The sequence below is a fragment of the Bolinopsis microptera genome, chromosome 5 (genome assembly GCF_026151205.1).
Source record: "Bolinopsis microptera isolate Bmic1 chromosome 5, MBARI_Bmic_1.0, whole genome shotgun sequence".
Lineage (NCBI taxonomy): Eukaryota > Metazoa > Ctenophora > Tentaculata > Lobata > Bolinopsidae > Bolinopsis > Bolinopsis microptera.
Window position 1 is genome coordinate 12500280 of NC_087076.1, and position 27799 is coordinate 12528078.

At 37.3% G+C, this 27799-nt stretch overlaps 5 protein-coding genes across 5 annotated transcripts in view; 4 read left to right on the plus strand and 1 right to left on the minus strand.

Moving 5' to 3' along the window:
- The first annotated feature begins 1749 nt into the window (after positions 1–1749).
- Positions 1750–3438, plus strand: LOC134815009 (density-regulated protein homolog). The gene is made up of 2 exons (XM_063823441.1): positions 1750–1908; positions 2529–3438. The coding sequence occupies exons 1-2, from the start codon at positions 1750–1752 to the stop codon at positions 2880–2882; spliced, it is 513 nt and encodes a 170-aa protein (XP_063679511.1). The 3' UTR covers positions 2883–3438.
- A 163-nt stretch (positions 3439–3601) lies between these two features.
- On the plus strand, positions 3602–5499 carry LOC134815250 (zinc finger protein 572-like). The gene has a single exon (XM_063823764.1). It carries the CDS (start codon positions 3603–3605, stop codon positions 4662–4664), a length of 1062 nt encoding a protein of 353 aa, XP_063679834.1. The 5' UTR covers position 3602; the 3' UTR covers positions 4665–5499.
- A 198-nt stretch (positions 5500–5697) lies between these two features.
- LOC134815080 (zinc finger protein 594-like) lies at positions 5698–6981 on the plus strand. Its single transcript, XM_063823554.1, has one exon. The coding sequence runs from the start codon at positions 5708–5710 to the stop codon at positions 6659–6661; it is 954 nt and encodes a 317-aa protein (XP_063679624.1). The 5' UTR covers positions 5698–5707; the 3' UTR covers positions 6662–6981.
- Positions 6982–7453: 472 nt separating this feature from the next.
- Positions 7454–27511, plus strand: LOC134815974 (G patch domain-containing protein 3-like). Its single transcript, XM_063824614.1, has 8 exons — positions 7454–7687; positions 7851–7998; positions 8193–8317; positions 8453–8752; positions 9058–9172; positions 9370–9536; positions 9736–9866; positions 26997–27511. The coding sequence occupies exons 1-8, from the start codon at positions 7508–7510 to the stop codon at positions 27157–27159; spliced, it is 1329 nt and encodes a 442-aa protein (XP_063680684.1). The 5' UTR covers positions 7454–7507; the 3' UTR covers positions 27160–27511.
- The window catches only part of LOC134815976 (uncharacterized), a 578562-nt gene continuing 577002 nt past the window's right edge, over positions 26240–27799 (minus strand). Inside the window, exon 6 of the mRNA XM_063824618.1 lies at positions 26240–27785. Within this exon, the coding sequence (XP_063680688.1) occupies positions 27514–27785 (272 nt within the window). The 3' untranslated portion in view covers positions 26240–27513. The remainder of the gene's footprint in view (positions 27786–27799) is intronic.

A 27799-nucleotide genomic window follows, 5' to 3' on the forward strand; every position in this document is an offset into this window, starting at 1 on the left:
AGGCTTCGATGTTTGTCAGCCCCGTGAAGTAGTTTCTACTGAGCTGAGTTTCACTTTTGGTATTTCATATTATATGTTTCATCTTCCTCGATTTTATTAATGAGCAAGATGGGCAGTGCTCACTTATATTCTCCAACAACAGGCCGAACAGTAGATCATGTTAAATTATATCTATATTTCTAACATTTCGTTTACTTTTCCTTCGCTAAATATTTGTAACCACGGAACTTTCTTCTCAATTTCAGATAAGACTAGTGTCACTAGCAGCTCAGAAGTAACTTTCTCAATTTCAGATAAGACTAGTGTCACTAGCAGCTCAGAAGTAACTTTCTCAATTTCAGATAAGACTAGTGTTACTAGCAGCTCAGAAGTAACTTTCTCAATTTCAGATAAGACTAGTGTCACTAGCAGCTCAGAAGTTCATCACAGAGGTAGCTTCAGATGCTCTGACACACTCTCAAATGCGGGGTAACCCTGCTGGTGGGTCCAGTGCTTCCGGCAATAAGAAAAGTAAGGAAAAGAAGAATTGTCTGAGGATGGAGGATTTGCAGCCTGCACTGGCCGATATGGGCATTCAAGTCAAGAAACCAGCGTATTACATGTGATCTGGAGTGAAGTTTCGTGTGATTCATGTGATTTCACGTGATCTGGCCGCGATTACATTTCGTTTAGTCGTTTGTGTTGAAGAAAGCTGGAGTTGTCAATCCTGTTAAGACGGTTCAGTTTTAGAAAAACAAATCATCTGTTGTTGTTGTTACTGTACGTGACGTCTCACTGTTGCTTTGTTTAATCACTGATCAATGACAGTTCTATGTTCCCATACTAGTGTACCTCAAGTAGATTGGTATTTAGATAACAATGAGTTAATACCTGATCACTTCAAGACAGTTTTCAGCTTTTTAGTGCTTCCTGTAAAGTGGTTTGTTTGTTCTTTTTTAAGGTGGCGAGTTCGGCTTCATTTGGCCTTTTGGGTTCCTAAGGTGACACATTTTTAATAGAAATTAAAGTTCAATTTATGATATGAAAAAAAAACTCAGTTCATTCAATTATTTCGAAAATAATTCTGTAAATTAAGATTGGTTCTATTTTATTCAATTGGAATACTTGCTGTTTTCTCAAGGGCAGCTGGTCAGCCGGCACAATGTCACTCCTCTTAAACGACATTATTAGGTAATAAACGACATTATAATCTCTTAATGACAATATTACAAGATAAACGGCATTATATTCTGTTAATGACAATATTACGAGATAAACGACATTATATTCTGTTAATGACAATATTACAAGATAAACGACATTATATTCTGTTAATGACAATATTACAAGATAAACGACATTATATTCTGTTAAAATGACAATTATATTGCAAGATAAACGACATTAATATTCTGTTAATGACAATATTACAAGATAAACGACATTTTATTCTGTTAATGACAATATTACGAGATAAACGACATTTTAATCTCTTATCAAAATTTAAACGACATTATTGCCAAAAGCGACGATATTCGTGGGAATTGCGCCGGCTGACCAGCTGCCCCTCAACTTAAATAATGAAGATGGCTTGCAACCCTGAAATAAAACATTTCTCTCTCTAACTGAAAACAGCACTGATATATTCGATAACGTCCTTTTCAATTCCCTATAATTATGATGTTTACAAATAACATTCCACTGCTAACATTCCACTTGTTAACATTCCACTGCTAACATTCCACTGCTAACATTCCACTTGCTTGCAGTATGGCCGTGACAGAGTACCCAGTAAAAGTGAACTACTGCGGAGTTTGCTCCCTTCCCCCAGAGTACTGTGAACATGGGCCACTGTTTGACAGGTGCAAGGAATGGATGGAGGACAACTTACCTGATGACTTTGCCAGACTCATCCTCAATAAAACTCAGGTAACTAGGTTACAGTTACTAGGTGATACACTTTGCCAGACTCATCCTCAATAAAACTCAGGTAACTAGGTTACAGTTACTAGGTGATACACTTTGCCAGACTCATTCTCAATAAAACTCAGGTTATTAGGAAAACACAAATAAAAACATCTTTGTGCATTTGAATGCTATTTGGGTTTTTATATAGTGGAAGGGGCCTTGATAACTTTGGACACTTTGGCCTACATTCGCAACGTACCATGCATGGCCATGGTACGTTTTTATTAGCAATTAGCATGCTATGGTAAGAGTAAGTTCGACAATCGTATTAATAACAAGAACAGCTTTAAAAATGGATTAAATCCCACTCATCCTGCTTAGGTGTGGTGCAAATGAAATTATTGTTCAATTAACCAACAATATGAACAGTCCACCTTTTTAAAGGCCTTGTCAAACACGTTTTGCACCTTAGACGCCATCCTAAAATAACTCAAGAATATGATCGGCAAAACAGGAGAAAAAACAATTTAATTTTCTATCAGTTACACTTGCAGCCTGATTCCTGAGGTTATATATTGAAAATAGGTGTTATATATTGGGTATATTGAAAATAGGTGCTGAAAATAGTCATACTATTTCAGGAGGAGTTAGAAGCAATGTCTCTGAACAACAGTAAAAAGAAACAAACGAGAGGAGGTAAAGCTATGAAGAACATCACTAAAAAGCAAGAACTACCAAGACAGGTCATAGTGGGTCGGTCCATGAGAGCTCGGAAGAAGTACGTGACCCTGGTCAGGGGACTCAAGACGTGCGACATGAACCTCAAGAAATGCGGCAAAGCGTTCGGTCAGAAGTTTGCGTGCGGATCGTCCGTGACGGGAGACGATGAGATCACGGTTCAGGGCGACGTAGTGGACGAGATGATGGACTTCATTGTGGAAGAGCTGGGTATTGAGGAGGACCTAGTGGTGGACGGGGGTGATATTAAAGATTGATCATTTGTTTTTGGGGCGTTTTGTAAAGTGGTTGTTTTGTAGTGCACAATTCGCGGGAAGGATTTGAATGGCTTGGAATTTTGTGGTCATTTAACTTATTGTAGAATAAAAGCTTGTGGAAAGAATTTTGAACAGTTGAGTGCTGAGCGAATTTGTTAGTTACGTTCGGATGTTAAGACTTCGATTTACTGAAAGTTTTTTCATGTGTCAATTGGTTTTGTTCATTTAAACTTTCGGTGAAAGTATCAGAATTATGAGAGTAAGTTTGTCTGACAAACGTTCAACAGTATCTTGAATCTTCATCTGATTTAGTTTTTTACACGCACGAGGCTGCAATATGCTTGAATAATGTACGATTTCTGTCTTTTTGTCTTGGTAAATTGAAAGTTGATAAGTAGTTTTATTATCATGATCCGCATCATATCAGTCATATAAACAAAATAATATTTGGGATATAGTAATTTAAATTTGATAGATTTTGATTCTATTGTTGTAATTTGTCTCATTGGTAAATATGAAGATTGCTGTTCCGTTGGAAAATTTTATTTATTATCAATGCTCGATTAGTTACTGCTACAGCTGTTTCCAATTAACAAAATTATCGTATATTCTCAGACAATACAATCTCACTTTTTGATCACCACATTAAAGTATTCTAACTGTACCGATTGCACAAAGTATCACATTCTGTACTGAACTTGACCTCTTTTCCCATTTTAGATGATGGACATGGAGCAGGACACCTCACCTCTGGACAACGGCGCTAAAGCAGTCCCCGATAAAGTGGTGAAAGATGAAAAGGAGGTGACGGCTGGTGAGGTTGAGAACGATCAAAACACCAACAACACCGACGAACTGGATGAAGAAAAGGAAGATGTTAAGACAGACGATAAGAGGGAAGAGGAAGAGGAGGATGAGGAAGAGGACGAGGAATGTGTAGAAATGGAGGGAGATGATCAGCAGTACAACATGGACCAGGAAGTTGGACGCGAGATCACGCTGGATGATCTCAAGGACATGGATTACAAAACAGAGATGAACACGACGAAAGAGTACCAGCCGTATGATGAGAGCATGGTGGAGGGTGAGTCACTCGGAGAAGAGGACGATGAGGAGGACGACTTTAATGAGGAGAAGATAGGCGCCCGCACCATTAACTATACTGGACCTGAGACAGAGCAGGAAATGACAACTGATGCGCCTGGTAAAGCAGAGAAGGTCAAACCTAGCGATACGGAGAAACCTGCTCCCTACCCAACTAAAAAGAGAATCACATACAAGTGTTCTGTGTGCAAACATCGGACACTCCACAAACCCGACATGATCAACCACATGAAGGTCCACAAGACTCCTAAGGTCACCAAGAACTACCGTTGTTCAGTTTGCAATTACAGCTCCACCGATAGAAATGTCCTGGTGAAGCACATTGCTGTCCACAACGGTGGGAAACCTTACCAGTGTAGATCCTGTAACTTCGAGACAACCCGCAGTTCCCACTTAGTAGAACACTGCAAAATCCACTCCGGTGACAAACCCCACAAATGTCCGCTGTGCGACTACAGCTCTGCACGCAAGTCCGACTTAACTCGGCACAATCGCATCCACACTGGCGAAAACCTCTACAGATGTCAGCACTGCGACTACACCACCATCCGAAACTCGGATCTTGTGAGGCACACTCGCATCCACACTGGGGAGAACCTCTTCCGCTGCAAATATTGCGACTACAAGAGTGTCCGTAACTCGGATCTCATTCGACACACTCGCACTCATACTAAGTGAAATAGTGCTCTACTCTTATTGCAGCTGTGTGAGAATCATTTCTCGCGCTCTAGCCGTTATCCTCATCGCCTCGGACTATCATTTTCAGCGGATATATTGATTTTTTGAAACTTTATCAATACAAATTTAAATTGGGAAAAAATGCCCAAAATTGATGTAAAAGTGTTATAGACTCCCCGATATAGTCTTAAATAATTATACATACTATCAGCTTTTGGTATGTAGTGTGGAGTATACTAGTGATCTGGCTAATTCTTGTTTAGTTGTTTGGCAGCTGTGTGGTAATTAATAACTACAGTACAGTGAAGCAATAAATTGGTATAACTTTCATTTGGTTTAAATCCGTATTTTAATTGCATGTTGTCTGTTTACGTGGCCAAGTCACGTTTGATTTAAGTTTATGACATGACATCTGCTGTTTGCTGTTTCTTTAATTTAATTCCTTGAAACATTCAACTTGAAAATCGTTGCCAATCCAATTATATCTCATCATATCAGTTGCCTCAAATTTTCCTTCGCTCCATTTTCATGTAATTAACCGTTTATACTTCATCAATCATCATGATACCATGCGACTTTGGCCTATGATCGTTCTAGTTTGAGTCAGTAAAATAAACCCGCTGTTTCAAGATGATGAACTATTCTTTTATTTTTAGCAATTAAAATTATCTTTTAATCTACAATTATAATTATATAAATGGTATGTTATGAATACTATATTCCCATTTCCCCGCCAGTACTCTTGAATAGTGATAATACAGCTACCGTGTGAGTGATTACAGTAACAGTTTCTTGGAGCCCACATAGTATGTATTTATTATGTGTTAAAGTTATATTATTAAGAACATTGTGTTTTATTGCTCATATCGACATTAATAGACTGCTTTCACTGTTCAGCTCCGATCTGATAAATCAAATAAATGATATAAACTTCTAAAGGGGATGCCCCGCGAATTTCTTATTAAAATACCAGTATACATTTAACAAATACTAGTATACAATATACATCTAACATTAACCTGCTCCCAGAATGCAATAAAGCGATGGAAGTGAGAATTCCCCAAAGTGCACCATTAGACCCCCACCACCACCTTCACTCGGCTCAGGTGGCACCATTAGACCCCCACCACCACCTTCACTCGGCCCGGGTGGTGGAAGAAGAGTTCTTGGAAGAAGAAGAAATACTAAAGGGAGATGAGGAGATAATAGAAGAAGAGCAGATGGTGCATCTTGAGGATGTACTGGATCAGATTGGATCAGAAGACGATTCTGCTGAACTCCAGATGGAAGAGCAGAACGTCTCGTACGAAGAGATGCCCGAGAAAAAGGAATTCCAATGTGAGTACTGCAACTATTCCACAAACCGTCGGAGTGATCTAACAAGACACGTGCGGGGTCACACCGGGGAGAACTTATTCCACTGTGTGAAGTGTGAATACAAGACAGCTCGTAAATCAGACCTGAGACGGCACCATCTGCTTCACGCGGGAGAGAAACCTTTCAAGTGTGGGGTATGTAACTACACCACATCCCGCAAGACGGTGCTGCTCAAACACATGCACATCCACACTGCTAACCTGCCCCGCTGTAGAGTCATCTTAGTTCAGGTCACTAAAGAGGGACAAAAAGTGATCAACAACAACGCCCTGGCCGACCTTCCTTCCTCTTCTACCGTGGAGACCACCACCTCTTCCTCATCATCCCCCAAGAAACGCAGAACCTCCAGTGCTTCTGTCAAAATGTACTCGTGCGACAAATGCGACTTTGTGGCCGCTTGTCGCAAGAACTACCATGAGCACCGCCTGAGCCATGGCAAGGAGCAGAAGTGGAAATGTCCAATGTGTGGCTATATGACAATCAGGAAATCCGACATGACAAGGCATTTCAACATCCACATTGACAACGTCTTCAAATGCAACCTGTGCGAGTATAAAACAGTGAGACACTCGGACTTCGTCAGACATAGCAAGACCCATAATAAACACAAATACCAATAAACTACATGAAGCTGCGTGTTTTGATATCAAATACTTGTTAAATGTGATAAATTTGTACAAAGAGTAAATTTTTGGTTATTCATGGCAATTTTACGTGGATCTTTGTTGTGTTGTGCTAAATTTTGATGGCACCTGTTAACTTGATAGAAGAAATTCCCAATTTAATTGCCTCTAGTGACCGATTGTCTACTTTTGAGAGAGGTAAAGCCAGTTAAGTATATTTATGTTTGAATTTCAGTTTATCTATAACCTTTTGTAAACCTTATGCGGATTTCGATATGTGGTTGTTGTTACTTGTTTATTTTGAGGTAGCTTTTAGGCCCAGTGATTGTTTATCGTTTGAATTAGCTAGGGCGCCAAAGTGCTGGACCTTGCCCGGTTGTGGTCAAACTAGGCGTCCGGCGCGGACCCCGAATCGCAGCCGTGTGTTGAAATAGCACTGTACCAAGCCTTTGAAAAAGTAGTCACACTATTGCGTACGTATGAATGTTCGTGCGCTGCGCGGGATTCTGTTCTGGTGGCAACAATTATAATGCAATTATTTGGGGCCCGGTGCATATGATGTTATAGTTTTAGGTCGCTAACATATCTTAAATCTTTTATCTTTCTAAGCCTGCTGCCGTTACTTGCTTGATAGGAACATGTAAAGCACTCAAGGATGACTTTTCAACGTAGCACCATCAGCTAAATTGCTGACTAGGGGCCTTGTATCGCTAGAGATAATAATTTGTGATTCCTTTAGTCTTAAATCTGCGAGGCTTCTTGTAAAGGTGTTGCTCACCATATATCTCAGGCATTCTAGAATGATGTAAAGTGGGACGAACTTTCAATCGGAGACGATGTAGCATGTCCTACTTTGTTGTGAGCAACATACCAAAGTGTTATAGATCGGCTGACTTGAGGAAACATTTCAAAACTTTCACAGAAAGGGGGCATTTCTCCTGTTTTCATTTCAAGCACAGGCCTGAAGAAAGACCAGTTGCTGAACAACCAAAAGCAGGATCATCAGAAACACCACAACCACAGGTATCTCTAAAATTGTATTCTAAGACTTTTTGGCGGGAAATTCCTAGCCAACATTTTAACAGGAATATTGATGGTTTTGGCTTTTCGTTTCGGCGATTATGGATAAATGCAACTTGCTCTCAAAAAGGTTACTTATCTATCTTGTGATACAAATACTGTTCAGACATTTTGCTGCGTGGTCAGACTAGAAGAATCTTTGAGCGACGAGTTTTCTAAAACATTTCACCACAAAAGATGGTCCAGTGAACTGAACAGTGATGGTGCAGAATCAAATATTGGTGTCGCAGTCATCATCAGAACTAAAATAAATGGTGAAACTTGCAATAATTCTAGATTAGGGATCGTTCACATATTACGTAATCACTTTTTAATACTAATATGTGAACGACCCCTAAGCAGCTCGAACTTAAATTTCAATGTATCAGTAATTTGTATCACATTTTGTGAGATCTTAAATCTTTTACCATCGATGAAAACCTTAAATACTTAAATAGTGAAACCCTAGATGCGCTGAAAAAGTTGCCAGAGTTAAACCCTCCGAAAGTGATGCCAGCTGGAAACGTAGGAACGACCACTAAATTATTTCTGTCCCTCGTTAACAAATGCCTGTTACCCCCAGCTATTATCAAGGTACACTAATCGCAGGTAGTACTTACTTATTGTACTTCCAACTATATTATTGTTAGCTTGTTACAGCAAGAAAATTGAACTTTCAGTCGTAATTTTTTCATGCCGTAGGGAAAATAATTTTACTCTTTTCAGTAGAAGCTTCAATTGGAATTTCCTCGAACAGTTAAAAGACGGCAGTACAGCGCAGTTGCCCCATCTGACCTCTACCAGAACCGCCGATCAAATATGAAAAAATTGAAAAAGTTTAAAAGCTTAAAAACACCCAATAAACCATCAGACTCCTCGAATTGCCCAAGTACATCGAGTAGCGGGGAAAGCTTGAGTGGTAACAGCGGTAAAAGCTCGTTTTGGAGTGAGAATGAGAGAGTTGAAGATCACGACGGAGCTGAGGACTGGGAACGGCACGAGTCCTTCAACAATGACGTTGGAACTCAGGTTCGAAATAAAATAATTGTATAGGATTTTATTTACCTTCAGATATTTTCTTAAAAGAATCATCAAATGAAACTCAATACCACTACACAACTTAATCAGATATATTCTTCCCTTAAGTAACCATATTTCTACAACGCTTCATTACTTGTTTCAAACAAAGTTACAACGAATTCTTCATGTAGTGCATCCTGGGTTTGGACAGGATATGCCCGTTTAAAATATTTCCATCACGTTACATAATTACATAATTCTCAATAAATGCAATAGATTTGTAGTGTTGTAATTAGTATATTACCGCACCCTAGGATCGTACGAAAGAGCGAATGTACGAGGAGGATATGGAGATAGTGTGGGACAAGGGTTCCAGTGGCTTAGTGTTCTACACTGATAGCAACTACTGGGCCGACTTGGAGGGAAAAGGTGCGTAATTTGTTTTAAGCTAAATGTCACTACTCCTGCAGATTGCAAATGAACGTTTTGGCTGACAGTTTTCAAATTCTTCATCAACGATCACAACATGATTGGTAATAGTAACTACAGTAACTATAGTAACTATGGTTATTATATACGTTGCTGGATCACAACATGATTGGTAATGGTAACCTTACTTTTGCCAGACACGGACGGGTTATGGGCAGATGAGTGGGATGTTGATATGGGGGTATATGAGGGACACCGAGGTGACAAGGATGCCAGGGACTCCCAGGATATGAGGAATGCAGATCAGTTTAGGAAACATGGAGATGTGGAAGAGAAGATAGGTGACTTTGAGAAACACACTAAGGTTTGTGATTCATTAACTTGCTAAGAACTTTATATTAGGTTTGCTATTCCGGAAAATATCCACACAATTTTCGCTATTGACAGATGGCAGTATAAGGCTCAAATGGTTAGGATCTCCTCGATGTCTGTAATCGACTGTATTCTTATCTTTGTTGTAGAGCTACTAAAATAACATTGGTTTGAGCCACTGTATTTGGCAGGGTTTCGGGGGTAGGTTGATGAGACAGCAAGGCTGGACAGCAGGTCAGGGACTAGGAAAGTCGTCAAAGGGCATGTCAGAACCAATGTCCACTGAAGGAGCTCAAAACTCTAAAGATAAAACTGGTCTTGGGTTAGTAATTTAAAGGGCTATTATTATAGGGTCTAGAGCTTTTGCAACAGTATATGTTTTGGAAGTAGATCAAATAAAAAAAGGACAGATAAGATTCATAAATGATTGTAACTTAAACAATATTTAATTAGCACATTCATATTCTTTCTGCGAAACAACTTTTTTTACTGTCATCCATCATCAATCATCATATGTTGCTCTTTGAATTGCAGAATCAAATATAAATTATGAAACTAAATTTTATATTCGTTTAAAAAAATGAAGTACATCCAAAACATTTTGGAATTTGGACGCAAAAATTTTTTGGGGCCTAAATAAAAATCCGTTCACAAAATAAGGTGAAAATGCGATTCCGAAAATTTCATGCACAAATTTTGAAAACTGACTGAGTTGTTTCAACTTGAAATTTTAGGAAATCACTTGAATTATCAAACCAAATGTGTCTATAAACTTTGGAGTTCCTAGCCCAAAGTGTTCTCACTTTGTGGCGACAATAGTGATTAAGTATCCACCAGATCTTAAAATGATCATAACTCGGCTTAATTACTTACTTTGTAAGAGGGAGTGGCGTGCCACACTCTCTGTAATCAATGAAATTTTGCGAAACTTTCAGAAATTCTAAGTTTGACCCATATCTATATTCTCTGAAATTTTTGTCAAATTTTGACACGAATAACGTTGCGTGTGGGTAGTTACTTTCGGGCCACCCTGTAGTAGGATTACCTGTCTTTTCACCTATTGAATGAGAGGAATGCTAAATGTCAATGAGGTCGGCTAGCTGACAGTCACTAATTTTTCAAAAACATCGTACGGAATATGTTATCGGGTTGGCGCTACGATGATGACAGAAGGCTGCTCCTTCGAAATATAGACCACTCCCCTTCAATTATGTGGATAGGAGATATATAATTTGCTGCGCGTGACACCGGTCATGAGTTAATTAATTACGCCCGAAGTTGTTTACGCCGCAAAGTTATTTTGCCCAGTTTTCCGGTTTTATTTATTATTTGTGCGTGGCGCAATTTTTACCGTGCACGGATCCCACTCATTTATGGAAAATGTAGCATGTAAATATTCTGCACAAATGAAAACACGATTGTCAGGTACGCCAAACTTTTCACTTGAAATAATTACTGGTACAAGTCCACTGTAGGGAAGACCGATCGTGCGTGGTGTAACCGCGGCGAAATTCTTGTTAAATCTATCTGTTCATTTGTTAATTTGTCGGAACAAAATTATTTAGTGTTATATCGTTCTCTGAAATTGAGAAGAATATAAAGAATATATAGCTAACATTTTTTGTTTATATCAACGAAACATTTTAGTACTTAAATCTTCATTTCAAATACAACTTAACTGATCTGTATGAAACGACCACCAAGCAAATAGAGAACAAAACACTACATTTTGATACTGTCTTAAAAGAGACACGATTAAGTCTACCTTAATAAAGTCTACCTTAAATACCCAACATTTGTATCACGGAACTCTTTGTCGCTCTCCTTAGATTCAAACCTGCGTTGTTATGGATCTTATTTCATCAGATAGGCGCAAGGGTTGAGAGAGGAATTCAGTAATGCACTTGGACTTTTGATAGAGCAATATTGAAAATATAGCATTAACAAGAAGAAATGTGAAACGTGAGCAACTGCTAACTGTATCTGCAGTAATATGTCATTCTAAAAAATAAAAGAAAGAACAGCCATTATAATCAGCAGTTATATGCCATTGTAAAAGTGAAATAACAATGTTATAACAATTGTAAACGTGAAATAACAATGTTATAACAATTGGCTTTGTTAACAAGTATTAGCAGTTCTATATTAATTAGTATTCCCAGATCCGCTAACTGTGATGTAATAAGTTTTACAATTCTTTAAAACTTATAACTAAGTAAGATGTGAAGAATAAAAGTTTTTAGATTTTGATGAATAAGTTTAAGTCAGATTCCGGGCTAGGTACCCCATGGTTGAGTGAAGAATTCAGTGGAAGTAATCTGGAGACCAACATGTCTACGATAACATTCAGAATTTTTTCTAAAGTTCGAGATTGATTGCCGATCTCGGAGGAATGCTAGCAATCTTAATAAATCCTACCTTACAAGACTTTTTCATAACGTACGAAATGCGACGGTTTTCCCGAAATTTCGCCATATTTTCGAATCGCCAAAATTTCGGTCGTCGTAATAGAATCCGTCTCATTATTTTTAGCTTATTCCAATAATTGTGGCTTCATCTATTCATTTTGTTCTTGAAAAGTTAGTGATATGATGGTGGGACAAATAAACACAATATTCCATGATGAATTTAATGTCAAGTAATACGTTTTAAATTTACAATAAATTACATTTATGTGCTAACATAAACGTCTTATAAGAGACTAAGTCAAGATAAACAATTTAATACCAAACTCAATAAGTGAAACTGGAAGAGTCGAGCCGGACCCCTTAGAGGAAGATGAAGAAATCGATTTATAAGTTTCATTTTGTTTCAACATGATTTTACCGATTTTTGAAAATTTTGAATTTCCTTTGTATCAGAAAACAAAATGATGAAAAATACCCTTATTTTCTGTGACGACCGAAATGTGACGGTTTTTGTTCAATTTCGCCATATTTTCGGACCGCCAAAATTTCGGTCGTCGCAAATTGGTCCGCCACAAAAATGTCTTGTAAGGTATATTGCATGCGCAGCAGATGACACAATCCTTTATCCTTTATTAGAAATAAATTATAGGTATGTCTGTTGGGGTTATATTTACAATACCTGTCTAATGTCTATTTACCCAATGATCAAGGAATGCTTAATATCAATATAGTCTGTTATCTGACACTCCCCAATTTTCCATTATTATTATTTTACTGTTCATTCGGTTGTTTGTAATTGAAAGAACGACATTAGTCGGTGTCGTAACGTTAGAAATAATTCAAAGTATATCGGACTCTTTAAAAAAAAACAAAAAACAAATATATCGGAGTATATAAAGAATAATGATAATGTGACATTTTTGTGTTTAAATGATCAAAACTTTAATGGTGAGAGTTAAAAAAGGGCTCACAAATAAAACCTAATTTTACATAACCAGAGGTAGTATCTGGGTTTGTATACCACTCTCTACACTGCACGTGATGCCCATATAAGGAGTGTATACTACACGTGATGCCCATATAAGGAGTGTAAACGACTCAACTGCAGTCTGCTCGAAACCGTTTTTAAGCACATTCCACTTAAGAAAACACTTCGTTTTCGTTATTATCCTAAGTAACACTTTAAATTGAAATTTAATGTAATTGATTTGGAACTTGACAATAAATTGATCCAATCTGCTGAACTGATAGAATAAACAGCAATTTAAGTTGAACTATTCGCAAATGTACAATAACTCTTCAGTAAGTTGTATAACGATAGAAAACAGTTTATATCTCAGATTTCACAGTTCAAAGTCTCTTTAGCACCCAACATTGTTAATAGAAGTATGATTCAGAGATACACTGGTCCATTTCATAGCGGTTAAACGACTGCTGGTAAGTCTCTCCGACACCTCCTTAAGGAGTGTATACTACACGTGATGCCCATATAAGGAGTGTATACTACACGTGATGCCCATATAAGGAGTGTATACTACACGTGATTCAGAGATAAACTGGTCCATTTCATAGCGGTTAAACGACTGCTGGTAAGTCTCTCCGACACCTCTTTAAGGAGTGTATACTACACGTGATGCCAATATAAGGAGTGTATACTACACGTGATGCCCATATAAGGAGTGTATACTACACGTGATTCAGAGATAAACTGGTCCATTTCATAGCGGTTAAACGACTGCTGGTAAGTCTCTCCGACACCTCTTTAACACGTGATGCCCATATAAGGAGTGTATACTACACGTGATGCCCATATAAGGAGTGTATACTACACGTGATTCAGAGATAAACTGGTCCATTTCATAGCGGTTAAACGACTGTTGGTAAGTCTCTCCGACACCTCTTTAAGATAAGACCTCATAGCTGATCTCCTGGTGAGGAATACCACTGGATTGCATGCGGAGTTCAGGGGAACTAAGATGTAGATAAATGTGTCTACTATGTCGATGGGAATGTTGTTGTAGGTTGACATGTTAAAGATAGGAATGCCTGCGATGATAATCATTCCAATGTTGCAGGTGCAGTAAATGGCAGATAATATCCAAACAGTGACTGTAGCTTTCTTTTTTCCTAGGCTGACATTGTTTCTTGAAATTGCTGTTTGATTTTTTTCGGTGTGCGAGAGATGTAGTGTCCTGATCATAAGCGCGTTTGACAGTAAAACTATAATGAATAAGCTAACCAGGATAAGAAATCGAACATGATAAAAAATCATATTAAGACTTATGGAATCAATCGGAAATAAAGCCCGCATTAGTATTAAAACTAAAACAACTACGCTGTATAATACCATCAAGGCCATTACCAACACCCAGTTTATGACATGATGCGGGAAAATGGCGGATATTGCCCTTATAATTGCCATCAAGCATGTCAAAAAGCTAGTCGCAAATACAGAAATCGTAAAAACTATATATGAAATATCCAGCAATGACGGAAAATTATCATATATTATAGGTTGTAATGAAGAGAAAAATGATACAGCTGAAATGCTCAATATGAGGTCAAACACATTTAGTGCTATAAAGATCTTGGTAGTCGGAGTTACGGAATTTCTTCCCCTGACCGAAGTTGAGGACCTTATTGTTATGACAAAGTAGGACAATGACAAAATGTTCGTTATAGTCCCCACTGTTGCTATCAGAGCACTGATAATGAATATCACTTGTATACTGCCATCGGCCGGAGGAGTAGATGTCGAATATGCTGATGACGTCATCTGCCCTGATGACGGCATCTGCCCTGATGTTCCAGTCATGAGTGATGTTCCAAACTCTGTGTACCTATGAAGATTTGAAATTAAAGCATATTGGAAATCAATGAAGACAGTGACATTAAACTGTCTAACATTGACAATTTACATGTAATACTAATAGCTTTCACGCAATACGGAACACCATCGGTCAATAAAAAAGCAAAGCAACAAACTGAACTGATCCAGTGCAATCTTAACGAGCCCAGAACCATTAACCCATAAAATGAGCATAGCTCCAGAATTTCATACATTGTTTCCGTGCATATTGCATAACACACATGGGCCAACAAGTCTCAGTGGAACCTAAGGGGTCGTTCACATATTACGTAATCACTTTTTGGCCAATTTTTAACCCCTCCCCTTCCGTAATCAATTTTACACATAGCTATTGTGTTCAAATTACACCATCGTAATCATTTGGAAACCCCCTCCCACTCGGCTGATTACGTAATACCTTATCGGTCATAATTATCACGGACCAAATTTTTCACGGACATAATTATTCACTCTCATGACCGCCATCAACTACATTGCCACAAAATGTCCAAAAAAATTGTGAAAATTGCTGGTGTTTTTTTAAATTAGTGTTTTACTCTTTTGACTTTTTCTGAACTCTATAATGTTACTAAGGAGTGATTATATTTGTCCTAGTATACTAATAAGCTTATAATGTATAAGATTACTATATATAGTAATCGGCTACACACATATCTACACACATATCTACGCATATGTAGGGACTCACACACACTAAAAGTAATGGAAATAATAACCGGCTTTATTATTCACGGACTTTAATGCCACAGACATTATTTTCACGAACATAATTACTCACGCTATGGTCTTTAGAGTGAAATCAATGTCCGTGATAATTATGACCGATAAAGCAGCACCCTCCGATAAGGTATGTCAACGACTCGTAACTTAGGACATTATTGATTATAAAGTGGTTATTTAACAATAGGTTCGTTGTAACACTATCCTTGACTATCTGTATCGTTACAAATGATGTCTCCGCTAAGTTAGGAATAAGTGGGCAATCTGTTATTTTATTTAAATATTCATGGGCGTTGGAATGTCGTGAATATATAAATATCTTAAATTTATGCATATTATTATAGATGGTTGGGGAATTTAATCGAACGTGATCACGTACGATTAAATTCCCCAACCCGCGTGACAAATACAATCGACTGACATACGATTAAATTCCACCGACTACAATGGTAGGTGTGTCTTGAGCAAGAATGTGGCCGTGGTTTTGCACTACTGACCCGGCTGTAAGCAATCATCATCACGGTGACATTATTGCTCTACAGTTCACCAGCGCTTACCACTGTACTTTTGCAATAAAATTACTGGCACTAGAACCACAGAACGAATGTATCATTCAACGGGCTGTGAAAATGCAGCTCCGAAATACCTGACGAATTTCAGGTCACAACAGATGTCTGTGTGTACGTGAATATAATGTCAAATAAAATAGAATAACTTAACTTATAGTATTAATAGGCAGTGTTACGGAGAATAGTTCACCTTACTTTGAAAGAAAAGCGGGATAAACTTAGTTTCATCACCCCAGAAATACAAAATAGCAGGCTGAGTTAACGATGAAAATCATCACCACCAGAACTTTCTGGCTGAGGCCAATAGTGAAATCGCACGGTTCCAGCTCTGTTACGTCTCGGGTATGACATTTTGGTTACTACCCCAAATTTAACAACCTTGTCAATCATCGCGATCGGTTTTTAAAATTCGTTTACTGTTGGCTTCATCAATGTTTTTACCTTCCTTAATGGGGCATTCACATATTAGGTACGTAATCAGCTGAGGGGAAGGGGGGTTTCTAAATGATTACAGTTGATTATATTTGACGTGTTGTCTTAGACTTCTGTAACAATGCTCTATTGAAAGGTGAGAAACCAGACCAATGGTCAACTGCCAACATCATACCAATTCCAAAGAAGGGCGACCTTAGCGAACCAATGAACTATCGGGGAATAAGCTTGTCATCCCTAGTTGCCAAGGCTCTAAACAAGATGGGTCTTGATTACGGTTAATTACGGAGAGGGGGATAAAATATTGATAACGTAATATGTGAACGACCCCGTTACAGAAAAAGCGGTCCGAAGGCTATCATCATTTTACTAATAAAGCTGTACATGAATTAAAATACTCTTTCGAGTCTCGCAAATACGCATATGCACATAAAGACGTGACTAATGAGGTTTCTTCTAAATTTATCAATTTAGACATCTGGAGTGTTAGTGCTGCTGATATTAAGTTTATAGTTTAACATTGTATAAAGTTAAAGTTGTTTGCCATGACTGATAATGATGTTACCTTGATCTTATCTAGGAAACCCTGAGGTGCGGCGGTTCTTCTATAATTCATATGCACTGCACCTGGTGTACCTGTCAAAAGGAAAATGTATTCTTGTCCGAACATAAACGTTCTACCTTAACTTTGACTCCATATCCTAAGGCTTTGTCTTACTGAACGGCTGGAGGGGTAAGGGTCGTTATGTCAAATAACCTTTAGTAATTAGTATAGCTGTGATCAGGGATTGCACTAATCAATATGAATTAGAATACCATGGAGGGAAGGCAGCATCCAAGAGTCCCAGCTACATAAATATTGAAGGGGTTTTACACATTTTTGATATTATAGTCATGAACGTTTCCACAGTTTTTTTTTCTTACAGAAAGTTCTCAACTAAGTAATCTGTCGTTGGGCACATAACATACTGTTGACTTAAAGCTCTTTTGTTTTTTGTTAATCCATTTGAGAAGCTAAGAGTGCAATTTCTTTGACAGACTTCTAAAAACCGTCAAAAAACGAGGTCGAAGATTTAAAAATCGAATAGGGTGATTGCTTAAAGATAGAGAGAAGATAGATTTTTGACTCGATTTTCAGTGGGCATGATTGAAATTCACAATACAATTACTCGTATGCGCTGATATGACCATAGACCAGCGATAACTTCATCTAGAAACAATATTTTTCAATGTTGCCAAAAGAAACTGATAGTTATAGATATCAGTGCCATCTTTTTCCATCTGATATACAAGAAAGACATTCACAATGTAAAGTTAGGCAGCTGCGAATAGGCCATTCCACTGCCACACATTTGATCTGTCTAACGTTAGAATCACATATAATCATAATGGCATAGACATTAGGCAGCGTTTTGAATTTGGCTAGGTCCTTCTCCCAACGAACAACTTTGCTGCTGGATCAAATTTAACCAAAACGGCAAAAAATATCCAATCCAGTGATTATGGATTTAACTTAGATAAGTATGCCGAAGGTTGAATTATTGCCGGACAATTACCAAAGAATTAAATCTTTGCATTATTAATTGTTGCCAAATGATTGCCAAACACCCAAGAATGGTGAAGGTTATATATAATGATGTATTTTTATTTCGAGGTTCGCCCATATCATAAACTAACCAACACAAGGGAAGAAAGTAATTATGGTGAATGGTATGACAAAAAGAGTGAACAAATTAATACATCCACAATAAAGCACACAGATAAATCATAAATGGATTATCACCGAGTAACTACATAGTACGCTATTCACAAGAGAGCAAAAACTAATAGGTCCGAACAACCAACTTTGATATCCAGTTGAACAACCAATTTATTTCAAAATTCAAATAAACTTTACATCAATGTATTACAGTTATATTTAGAAAAGACCACACTATATCCTGTGAGACAAAGCACGTGGAAAATGAGAGCTAGAAAAGTATTCCTGAGACTCAACACTACCAATGGCTAGCATGGCCAATAATTCCTATGTTTAAATGAACAAGGTCATTCGAGTAATCCATCATATTGTTTCTTGCAAGTTTGAATTTCCCAAGAAAAACATTTCAGCCATGCGACTCAAATAATATTCCAATCCGGATTTTACATTTGAATTTGAGCATGGGATAATAGGTATTAAGGTATAGAATAAATATATCACAAAAGGTACATAGTCTGCTTGAAAACCAAGCAAATACTCGTACTACTACTCCTAAGCTTTTAAAATCTTATAGTGCATATCGCTATTAGATCAAAGCAAGGGAATAACATTTACTATAACTATCAGAACCGTCTAAAACTTAAGACTGTGCAAGACTCAAGGCTCTATGGTGGCCGGATCAGTTTCCTACCCTAAAGTCTCCCAGTAAAAATAATTATTACCTATTTAATTCGCGTTTTTGACACCACTTGGGGGTCCAAATTTTGGGTACTAAAATTCTTATTCCTTGGCCGATTTTCGATTTTTTCATGCTGATTTGAAGGCCATTAAAGCATTTGAATCAGTTAAAAAAGTTTCAGTTTTATATCTTGTACGGTTTTTGCGGAAACCCGTGTTAAAGTTGATGCCGTGGTGTCAGTAAAATGGTGCGGATAAATAAATATATATATATATATATATATATCGTCTCGCTTTATATATAGTAAGATAACTAAACTTTTCTATGGAAATTTACGCGCATTGTTCAGTTGAGAATAATAAATAGAACAATGCGCATGAATTTATCTGGAAAAGTATAGTATAAAAGCTGCTTTTGTGTTCAGGCAGATGTCTAATTTAATCAAAGGGAGAACATGTTGACCACATACGTTGACCACATACGCTGAGTTTTAATACTTTCAACACTACTATATAACAAATAATTTGAGTGCTATGTAACCTGGAAGTAACGTTGAAAAGGACTTTGAGGGGGTCTGTAGTCCCCCTGCATAGTATGTTTGTGTTTCACTGACTTGTAAACTGAAGACGTAAATACGCTGACCACATACGCTGAACTTTAGATTTGTAGTCTAAATCAAACTGTAACTAGATAACTTTAAAAGCTTGTGCGAAATAACAAATATAAGATAGGTTACTATGAATAATGAGAGAAGTATTGAGTACGGTGTTGTTATTAAAGATGCACTATGGGATTAGATAGATCATAGCTGTTTAGGAGTTACGGACCAAAAATAGGTGGATACGAAAGTTTTGTGACTTAAACCTTTGCTTTTCAAAAAAACACAAGTTCCTGCGCTAAAATATAAGCGACCATTCACAACTACGGCCTTAAATCTCCCAGAACAAAGAACAACAATCTAACCATTATGAACGATAGTCGTTACTGCCCCTACCACCCGTCCGACTTTGTAAGCTAAAAGTTAAATGCATAAAATAATAAAATAAATAAAGGAATTATATAATCTCTTTATTTACGGTGCTAGGTTTGTATAGCAGCTATAATGAGGCTGTCAATATATCCTGTTTAATAATGTCTGAGGCGTTTTCCCGACAAGATTAGGGACAATATTTTAACATACTGAGACACTGTTGACGGGTATGAAACTTCCAATACCAAACTATGACTGTGAATATTCTATTCTGCTATAAATGTCGTAATACTGAGTGCTGTTATAGTTGTCAACATCATTAATTTTTGCTAATTTTGTTAGTAGTATATAGTTTGCCTAAAGTTTGCCTTATTATTGCTATTTATTCAATTCTGAGAGGAACTTAAATATTGTACGCGAGTGTTGAACTAATGTAAACCTATAAATATGTAATGTATGAACCGTTTTGGTTGACCTTCGTACCTTACCTTATAGATTAAATCTGGGCTACCTTTCTGTCAACCTCAAAGTTCCGTCAACAAAAATTAAAAATTAGATTTCCGAGTAAAGCCATAACTATACAGTTACAATTTTACAAAGTTCTAAGTCAGCTGAATCCTTCTAGTAGTATTACACTTCATCTAATTTCTTAATCAACTTAAAATTGAAATCACAGATAGCGATTTAAATTCGATCCTAACTCCAAAATGCATATAATGCATGGTACTGATAAATAAATGAATGCACATAAATAAATAACTTAAACTGTGTCTGCTGTTCTTTTTACAATAGGGCTAAGGTTTAAAATGTATTTATGTTATATAAAGTGGCTCGAATAATGATTAATTTTAGATACAGTAGACTCATCAAGTAAGCAGGACTTAATTGATGAACCGTGGATATTTATCGGTGTTACTAAGACTGCAATAGTTAAAATGAGAATTTTAAGTAAAGAATAAAATCTATGTCGATCTGCAGTCTGCAGTCTGCACAGATCGAGGTGTAGTGATAAAACGTGATAAAACGTGGAGACCAAAGATTTAAGTTTTAACAATACTAATTTAATAAACGCTACGAACCAAGTTGACTACATCAACGATTGTAATGAACCAAGAGAAATAGGTGCTGTTAACGAATAAATCTAAAGTACAAACAACTTTTCATAATAAAACTTGGTGAAAGGCCAATTACAGTATTGTTTGCCTTTTTTTCCACTTCAAAGTTTTGTTGAGCGCTGTGAGAATCCATACCAAATTGTATACTGTATAGGGTTACCTAAACGAATTCCGGTAAGTCGGTTCTTGTGCGATTATCTAGATTTCGCAGACGTCCCCTATTAGTATACTGCTCTTACTTAATTTATAGCAGTCTTAACAAATTCTAACACTTTCACAAACGACACTGAACGACAGCTGTGTCATGCTCCGTCTATTTAACAATATTTGTATTTTCTTTGAACATTTATGTAAGTGTTAGTCAGCAAGACCAAGTAGTTATCTAAAATACAAAGTTAATGCTAGCTAAGCTTTAAATTATTCAATTATTTAGAGTCTAATCTTTTACACATAGACGTCTCTAAAATTATTTATTTTAAACTTTTGCGCAAAAAATTACTGACGACCCAAAATGTTGTTATGAAATTTTCGGAAGTTACAATCACCTCTCCGTTAAAATAGGCAAACAAAAGCATAGTTGGTTAGTACGTTAATTTTTTGGGAAAAGTGCGTGAAGTGCGTCCTATTTTTTAGTGCGTTTAAGTACAAAAAAGTGCGTTTTACTTTATGTCACTACTTTATAATTATACAATTAAGACACCATTCATAATAAGGGGTCGTTCACATATTACGTAATCAATATTTTGGCAATTTTTACCCCTCCCCCCCCCCCCCCCCCCCCCCCCCCCCCTCCGCAATCAACCGTAATCAAGACCGGAAATCGAAGGATCGTCCGATATCAAAGCAATACACTCGGACAAACTAACTTTAAACGACTCAAAAGTAGCTTCAGCTTTAATACTGTCAGGCACTTTGTTCCATAGTTTTGGTCCTCTTACAGCAAATGAGCTATCATAGAGTGAAACACTGTGTTTATGGATATATATGCTCGTTTACTTTTAGTCCACTGAGCTTGAGCACTCTAGGGGAATGAATAATGAACAGATATACAACTTTTAGCATTACGCATAGCTCCTAACTTAAAATGAGCTGGACGAGCACTCTGATATCTATTTCATTCCCTATTCACAATAGGTTGATGGTGCAACGGTTAGCTGGACTGGTAATCCTAGGGTTCCCGGTTCAATCCCCGCCATCAGCAAAAATAAACCCGATGAATTGAGCGGTTTGGGCCATACTGATGAGACCTAATAGGACGAAACACTGTGCTATGGATATATATATACAAAGTAATAACAGTACTACTAGTACTGTTAGTTAAGGGGGCAGGGGGGTCTTCATGGACATTTTCTCAAAATCGACTTTTAGTTGTTTTTGATAGAGGTAAGTTATATCTATCAGATGCTTTTCATCCCGTGGAAAAATATCGTTCCTAGCCGAAATTATTGCCAGTCAAAGGTCAGGTCTAACAGGAATCTTGAAGATAAAGTGGTTTTACCGTGTCTCCAATGATGAAGTTTTAAGGCGTGCTGGCGTAAAGTCTATAGACACTTTCATCGGTTCTGCTAGACTACGGTGGTATGGACACGTTGTAAGAATGCCAGAGACTAGGTTACCAAATTTTCTACTGGAGTGGAAACCTAACTATGGAAAGCGATCGAGAGGGAGACCCCGAAAAGGCTGGATGGCCTGTGTACTCGAGGATGCTGCTAGCTTTACAGGTGTTGACAACATCAGCCGAGATGCAGTACGACAGTTAGCACTGAACCGAGTTGAATGGAGGAACCTGTTACGCCGTACAAGGGATGTGTGTGAACTGTGATGCAGGCCACTCCAACGACTAGGAGGAGACCTCTCCATGTGTCATGTGTGGAATTAAACAGGAATTAAACATGAAATGACCAAGGAGAACACTAACGAACTCGTCTTGGTAATACAACAATGTGTGTGTGTGTACTACACTGTAGTATTAAACTGCCAGTCACTTTTGGAAATAAATGTTGCTTTGAAGTATTACGAAATACACTATTTGAGGCAACAAAAAGTTCGCAATTTTGCTTTAAAAGTACGTTAAGTGCGTACTAACCAACTATGAACAAAAGTGAAAAATTAAAAGTGCGAAATTTTTACTGGTCACAATGTTGAATGTCTGGATCTACGTTATAATTATATATGACAACACGATGCTATGACAGTATGACAACACGTTGCTATGACAACACTTCATTAAGCGGAAATTATTGCATTACTTTAGCCAGCCTCATTGACCATTTTGTTCTAAGTCGATTCCACTAAAGAAAACAAGAAAACACAACCAGTGATACGGAATATTATATCTGCATCCGTTCACATTTCCTAATTATTAAAGTAATGCTTTGCTATCAAGCTTGTCAATATTGAACAGATATCAAACTCCATAACAGAACCGCACAAATTCTATGGTTTCAGAAACTAGAAAATGCGAGCTTGTGGTTACAAAGTACAATGGATAGGTATGAATAAACCTCTACACCTCTATCTAATAAAGAGTAACTTAATAAGATACTTTTGTAGCGCAGCCCTGGCTGCTTAGCTGATCGTCTAGGGGTTTGCTAATTGATTAAATTCATATCAGGTAGTGTTTCGTCAAGAGTTTATTATTACGAACTGGACGGCTACATTTGAGCGGGCGGGATATTTTTATTTTATTTTTTTAAAGAGAGGCTGGGCCAAGATAGCCCACGAGAGGATAACATTGAGATGCTCTGCCTACCTCTGGGGTGTGGCAACCCTGGGGAAGGTTGCCGAATAGTGGAGGATGGTGTAAGAAGTGATATGAGTCAAAATGATACGCTTAAATGCCAGCTGGGTTTGGAAAAGTAAAACGAGACGAGACAGCATATGAGATAAGAGGGAGGGATATCCCCTCGAATTAAAGGTCTCGAGAATATTATGGAAATACGTGCACTCAGATTCATAGATTCGACCAAAACACTAGCTGGTCTATAATATGATTCTACATGAACGACACTCAAGAGATGAGCCACTAAAATATCTCTGTTGTGACCTGAGTACAAAGTAAATGGCCCTGTCCAAATGTTCCACTATAACACGGATATTTCACGAGTATTTGACGATTCATAGCTATGAAGGGTATGAACCTATTAATTCACTAGTTCATGCGGAGAATTTAACGGGAGTAAAATTGGAATCATTAGATCAGAACAACTAATAGGCTTTTAATTTCGAGGTTTGCAAAAAATCGATACTGAAAGTAGTCATGTACAGAAATCCAAAGATATCTTTTCTAATCTTCTATGTCGAAAAATAACTAGGAAATTCCTAAACCCTTAATCTCTAAGGGAACAAAACCGGTCCATACATATACCGGAATTCTCGTAAATCACTAAGGAAACCAAACCGGTCCATACCGGGATAATCTGTTTCTACCACGTTCAAATCCAATTCCCAGGATGCAACTTTCACGTGATACAAAAAATAGCTGAGACTGTCAACGAGCTTTTAGACGGAAAAACAGAAAAAAAAAACATTTCACGGCATGTTTTAGTATTTTCACTCCACGAAAACGGCCGTTTCGCCCGTAGTTCGATGACAGTCCCAGCCTGTTTCCCAGGCAAACTAATAGGCGAGGACGTTTCAATCAATTTACACTTTACAGTAAGGTATCTTTAAAATATTTTAGTCTACGAAATATTATGTAATCTAAGATAACAGTTTAAATGCCCGAACAATTTTTAAGAATTTAAGACTAATTATTCACTGACCCTACACTTTTAAAAAATGTTAATCCGACCCTAGATTAAAGTTAATTTAAGCAAAGCACTTATTATATTGAAAATGAATAACCAACTGTTATCGATTGCAAAGTAATTACTCTGTAAGTTTAGATCCCTGTATTTTGAACGAGAAGTCGGACCTTCGGGGGAGGGGGTGGTTTTGAAAATTCGGACACACCCGGAAAAAAAATGTCAATATTGAATTTTCCGTAGAAGATCCCCAATGCATGCAGCTTGACTTTATTAGAAAAGTTGTTATTTTATGATTATGTATATGGAGTGTCAGACTAAGTCACCAGTCACGTTAAAGTAGCCATTTCTCAAATTCTTTAACACACAATTTTGGAGGGCTTTGGACATTTTGTTAATGTAGTTTTCAATCTGGTCAAGCAAAAACGTAAACAATTTTCCGGTTGTCCAATAACTGGCTTGCTTAAATCGCCGCGCTAGCCCTGTCGAGCCGGCATTGCGAGCGAAGCCAGCCCTCTCAATTTCAAGCAGGCTGGTGGGAAATTTTTTAGCCGAGTACCGAGACGAAAAATACCTATGAAAGGTTCTGCAATCTACAACACTCGATTCAGAATCATTCCCAACTGTTCATTAATTATAGTGCAGTTTTAATTAATTCTGTGTGCAGATAATAAATATTGTAGTCTTCTGTATTGGTCACTAGAAACTTCTTCGACGAGGAGAAGATTCTGGAGACCCAATTTCTTGCATTCCTATTCTCTGCAGAACTATGTTTTTAATGATATTGGTGTGGTACGAATATAACAAACAAGCTTGATTTGATATTCGAGTAGATATGACTTATTAAACGACTTAATTTTAAGGTTTTTTTTGTGGAATTTGAATGCAAATTGTGTATTAGCGGATCGGGTAAGATTGACATTAAAAATATATCATGTTCAGAAAAGAGGCCATAGAATAAAATGAATGCTGTGAGCACAAGGTAAAGGACCTAGGTCTAGGTGGCAATACCGACACCGTGTGCCGAGACGAAACAATGCATACCAATTATTGTTTTAGACAATATATACCGTTTAAATTTCAACAATTGTCGATCCAAAGTCGGTAAATATGTATCTAATGTCATACTCATATTGTGTACCAACTTGAACTAATATTACCCCAAGCTAATACGCCATAAAGCATTTACAGCTAATATCATTATCCATAAGATCACACTGTTTAATTCCTAATTCCTAACGTATTTGACTGCTAATAATATAAACATCTGATACAATAAAGGAAAATAGCAATATATACGGAACAAATCCCAGTTATAATCATATAGCCGTGCATTAAAACCGCTCAAACTTATAGCCGTACGAGAGTATACATATTGTGGGAGCATCAACAGGTTCTCCCACCACATTGCGGCGCTTGAACGACAATAGATGCTGCAATTATGCGATATTTGATCGCAAATTATACTCCAGAGACGACGAGATGTGTAGGAAAATAATAAAATGCAGCAATAATTAAAATTTCGTTAATCATTAGTCGGTATTTACTAGGCCGCGCACAGCCTGTAATTCCGCTTAATCTGTATTCGTTTATGAACATGATAGCCTGAGGTCCCCAGATTAGTCGTTATAATTCAAGAAAGAAATGACACTACTAAGATACGTGGTAAGCGTGTTAAATAAATTTTTAAATTGAAAAGCCATACGCCTAATGACTTGTATCACGTCGTGACCCCCATTGTCGTTTCACTAAGTGAAAGCCACTAGTATCGTGGCTACGATACAGCTACGCACTCGGGCGCGGCACTCGGCAGGTCACAACGTATGACAACTAATGACAGTATAATTGTTTTACTTTAAGCTTGACAGGGGTCTGCAGCAGCCTGCTATCCATCCAGCCCCATACTATTCATGGCATATTATTATTATTTATTATTAAATAAAAGTTCTAAACAAGGGATAGTTGAAAAGAACGCTCAAGTCTAATCTAGATTAATTATAGTTTCTGTTAATATAAGTTAAATTACAGAGATGAAACATAAACAATTACTATAAAGATTATCACTATTTATCAGCATTTCCAATTTTTTCAAGTTTCATTCGAATTTCGAATCAATCATTAAACTTTTAAAAGTGAATATTTATCTTTTCTTAACATTTGCATTCTTTGTAAAACTTGATATAAACCACCGATAACATTTATACATTAAACTCTTATAACATATATTTATTTATTTTAATTGCAGGTATCGTGGAGAAAGCATTTGTGACGCTATCCGGAGGAACAATCCCAAACCACGGGGACCGCCACTGATTGGTTCAAAGTTTGATGACGTCATCAGTCACAAGGGTTCAGCAGCTCGAACTGAGGATCCAACCGCGATGAAGTATCGTAGGACCAAGCAATAATAGGGGAGGAAATATAGTGTGTTACTTGAAGTGTGTTTTAACTATTGCTTGGGTTGATTATGTTTAATATCTATCGTGTCTGAATACGATTTATGACAAATAAAGGGGTGTGTTGAACACACTGTCTTATAACTTATTCATTGTTCAGTGCTTACATCTTACAACAGCTACCATAACTTAGATCATGTCTGAATTGTCATCTGAACTAAACTTTTAACTTTAACTTATTTTAACTGAAACCAGTCAGCACAGTAAAATAACTTTTAAAATATCACCATTTCTAAAATTTATCTCTGACTTTGTTACAACCATAACTTATAATATAAAACCACAAAATTATAAGTAACTAGATAGTCAGTCGTTCTCTATGTGAGAATAGTTCTGGTCGTTAGTCTGAGTGCTCCTATAATTAAGATTAAGAAAGGAGTTATCTCCCAAAAACAGTCCCTGAGTTGAGTCCCCTTCGCCCGGTCCTACGAGAGGAGCAGGCGAGTTCATCTGTTCCGTTTGAGGCGGAGGCGAGTCAACATTTTCGTAGCCAGTTCTTGGTCGGTCCATTATTTCTCGTCTGTCAAACCAACGTAGGGAAAATGTCATGATAACTACCACTACTATCACCAGTATCACTGAAATGATTAGA

Bases quoted from the DNA above. Each gene is read 5' to 3' on its own strand.
- LOC134815009 (XM_063823441.1), top strand. From the start codon at position 1,750: ATGGCCGTGACAGAGTACCCAGTAAAAGTGAACTACTGCGGAGTTTGC. The intron at 1,909-2,528 runs GTAACTAGGTTA...ATACTATTTCAG, and splicing joins TCATCCTCAATAAAACTCAG to GAGGAGTTAGAAGCAATGTC.
- LOC134815250 (XM_063823764.1), top strand. From the start codon at position 3,603: ATGATGGACATGGAGCAGGACACCTCACCTCTGGACAACGGCGCTAAA.
- LOC134815080 (XM_063823554.1), top strand. From the start codon at position 5,708: ATGGAAGTGAGAATTCCCCAAAGTGCACCATTAGACCCCCACCACCAC.
- LOC134815974 (XM_063824614.1), top strand. From the start codon at position 7,508: ATGTCCTACTTTGTTGTGAGCAACATACCAAAGTGTTATAGATCGGCT. The intron at 8,318-8,452 runs GTACACTAATCG...TCTTTTCAGTAG, and splicing joins TACCCCCAGCTATTATCAAG to AAGCTTCAATTGGAATTTCC. The intron at 9,867-26,996 runs GTTAGTAATTTA...TTTTAATTGCAG, and splicing joins AAAGATAAAACTGGTCTTGG to GTATCGTGGAGAAAGCATTT.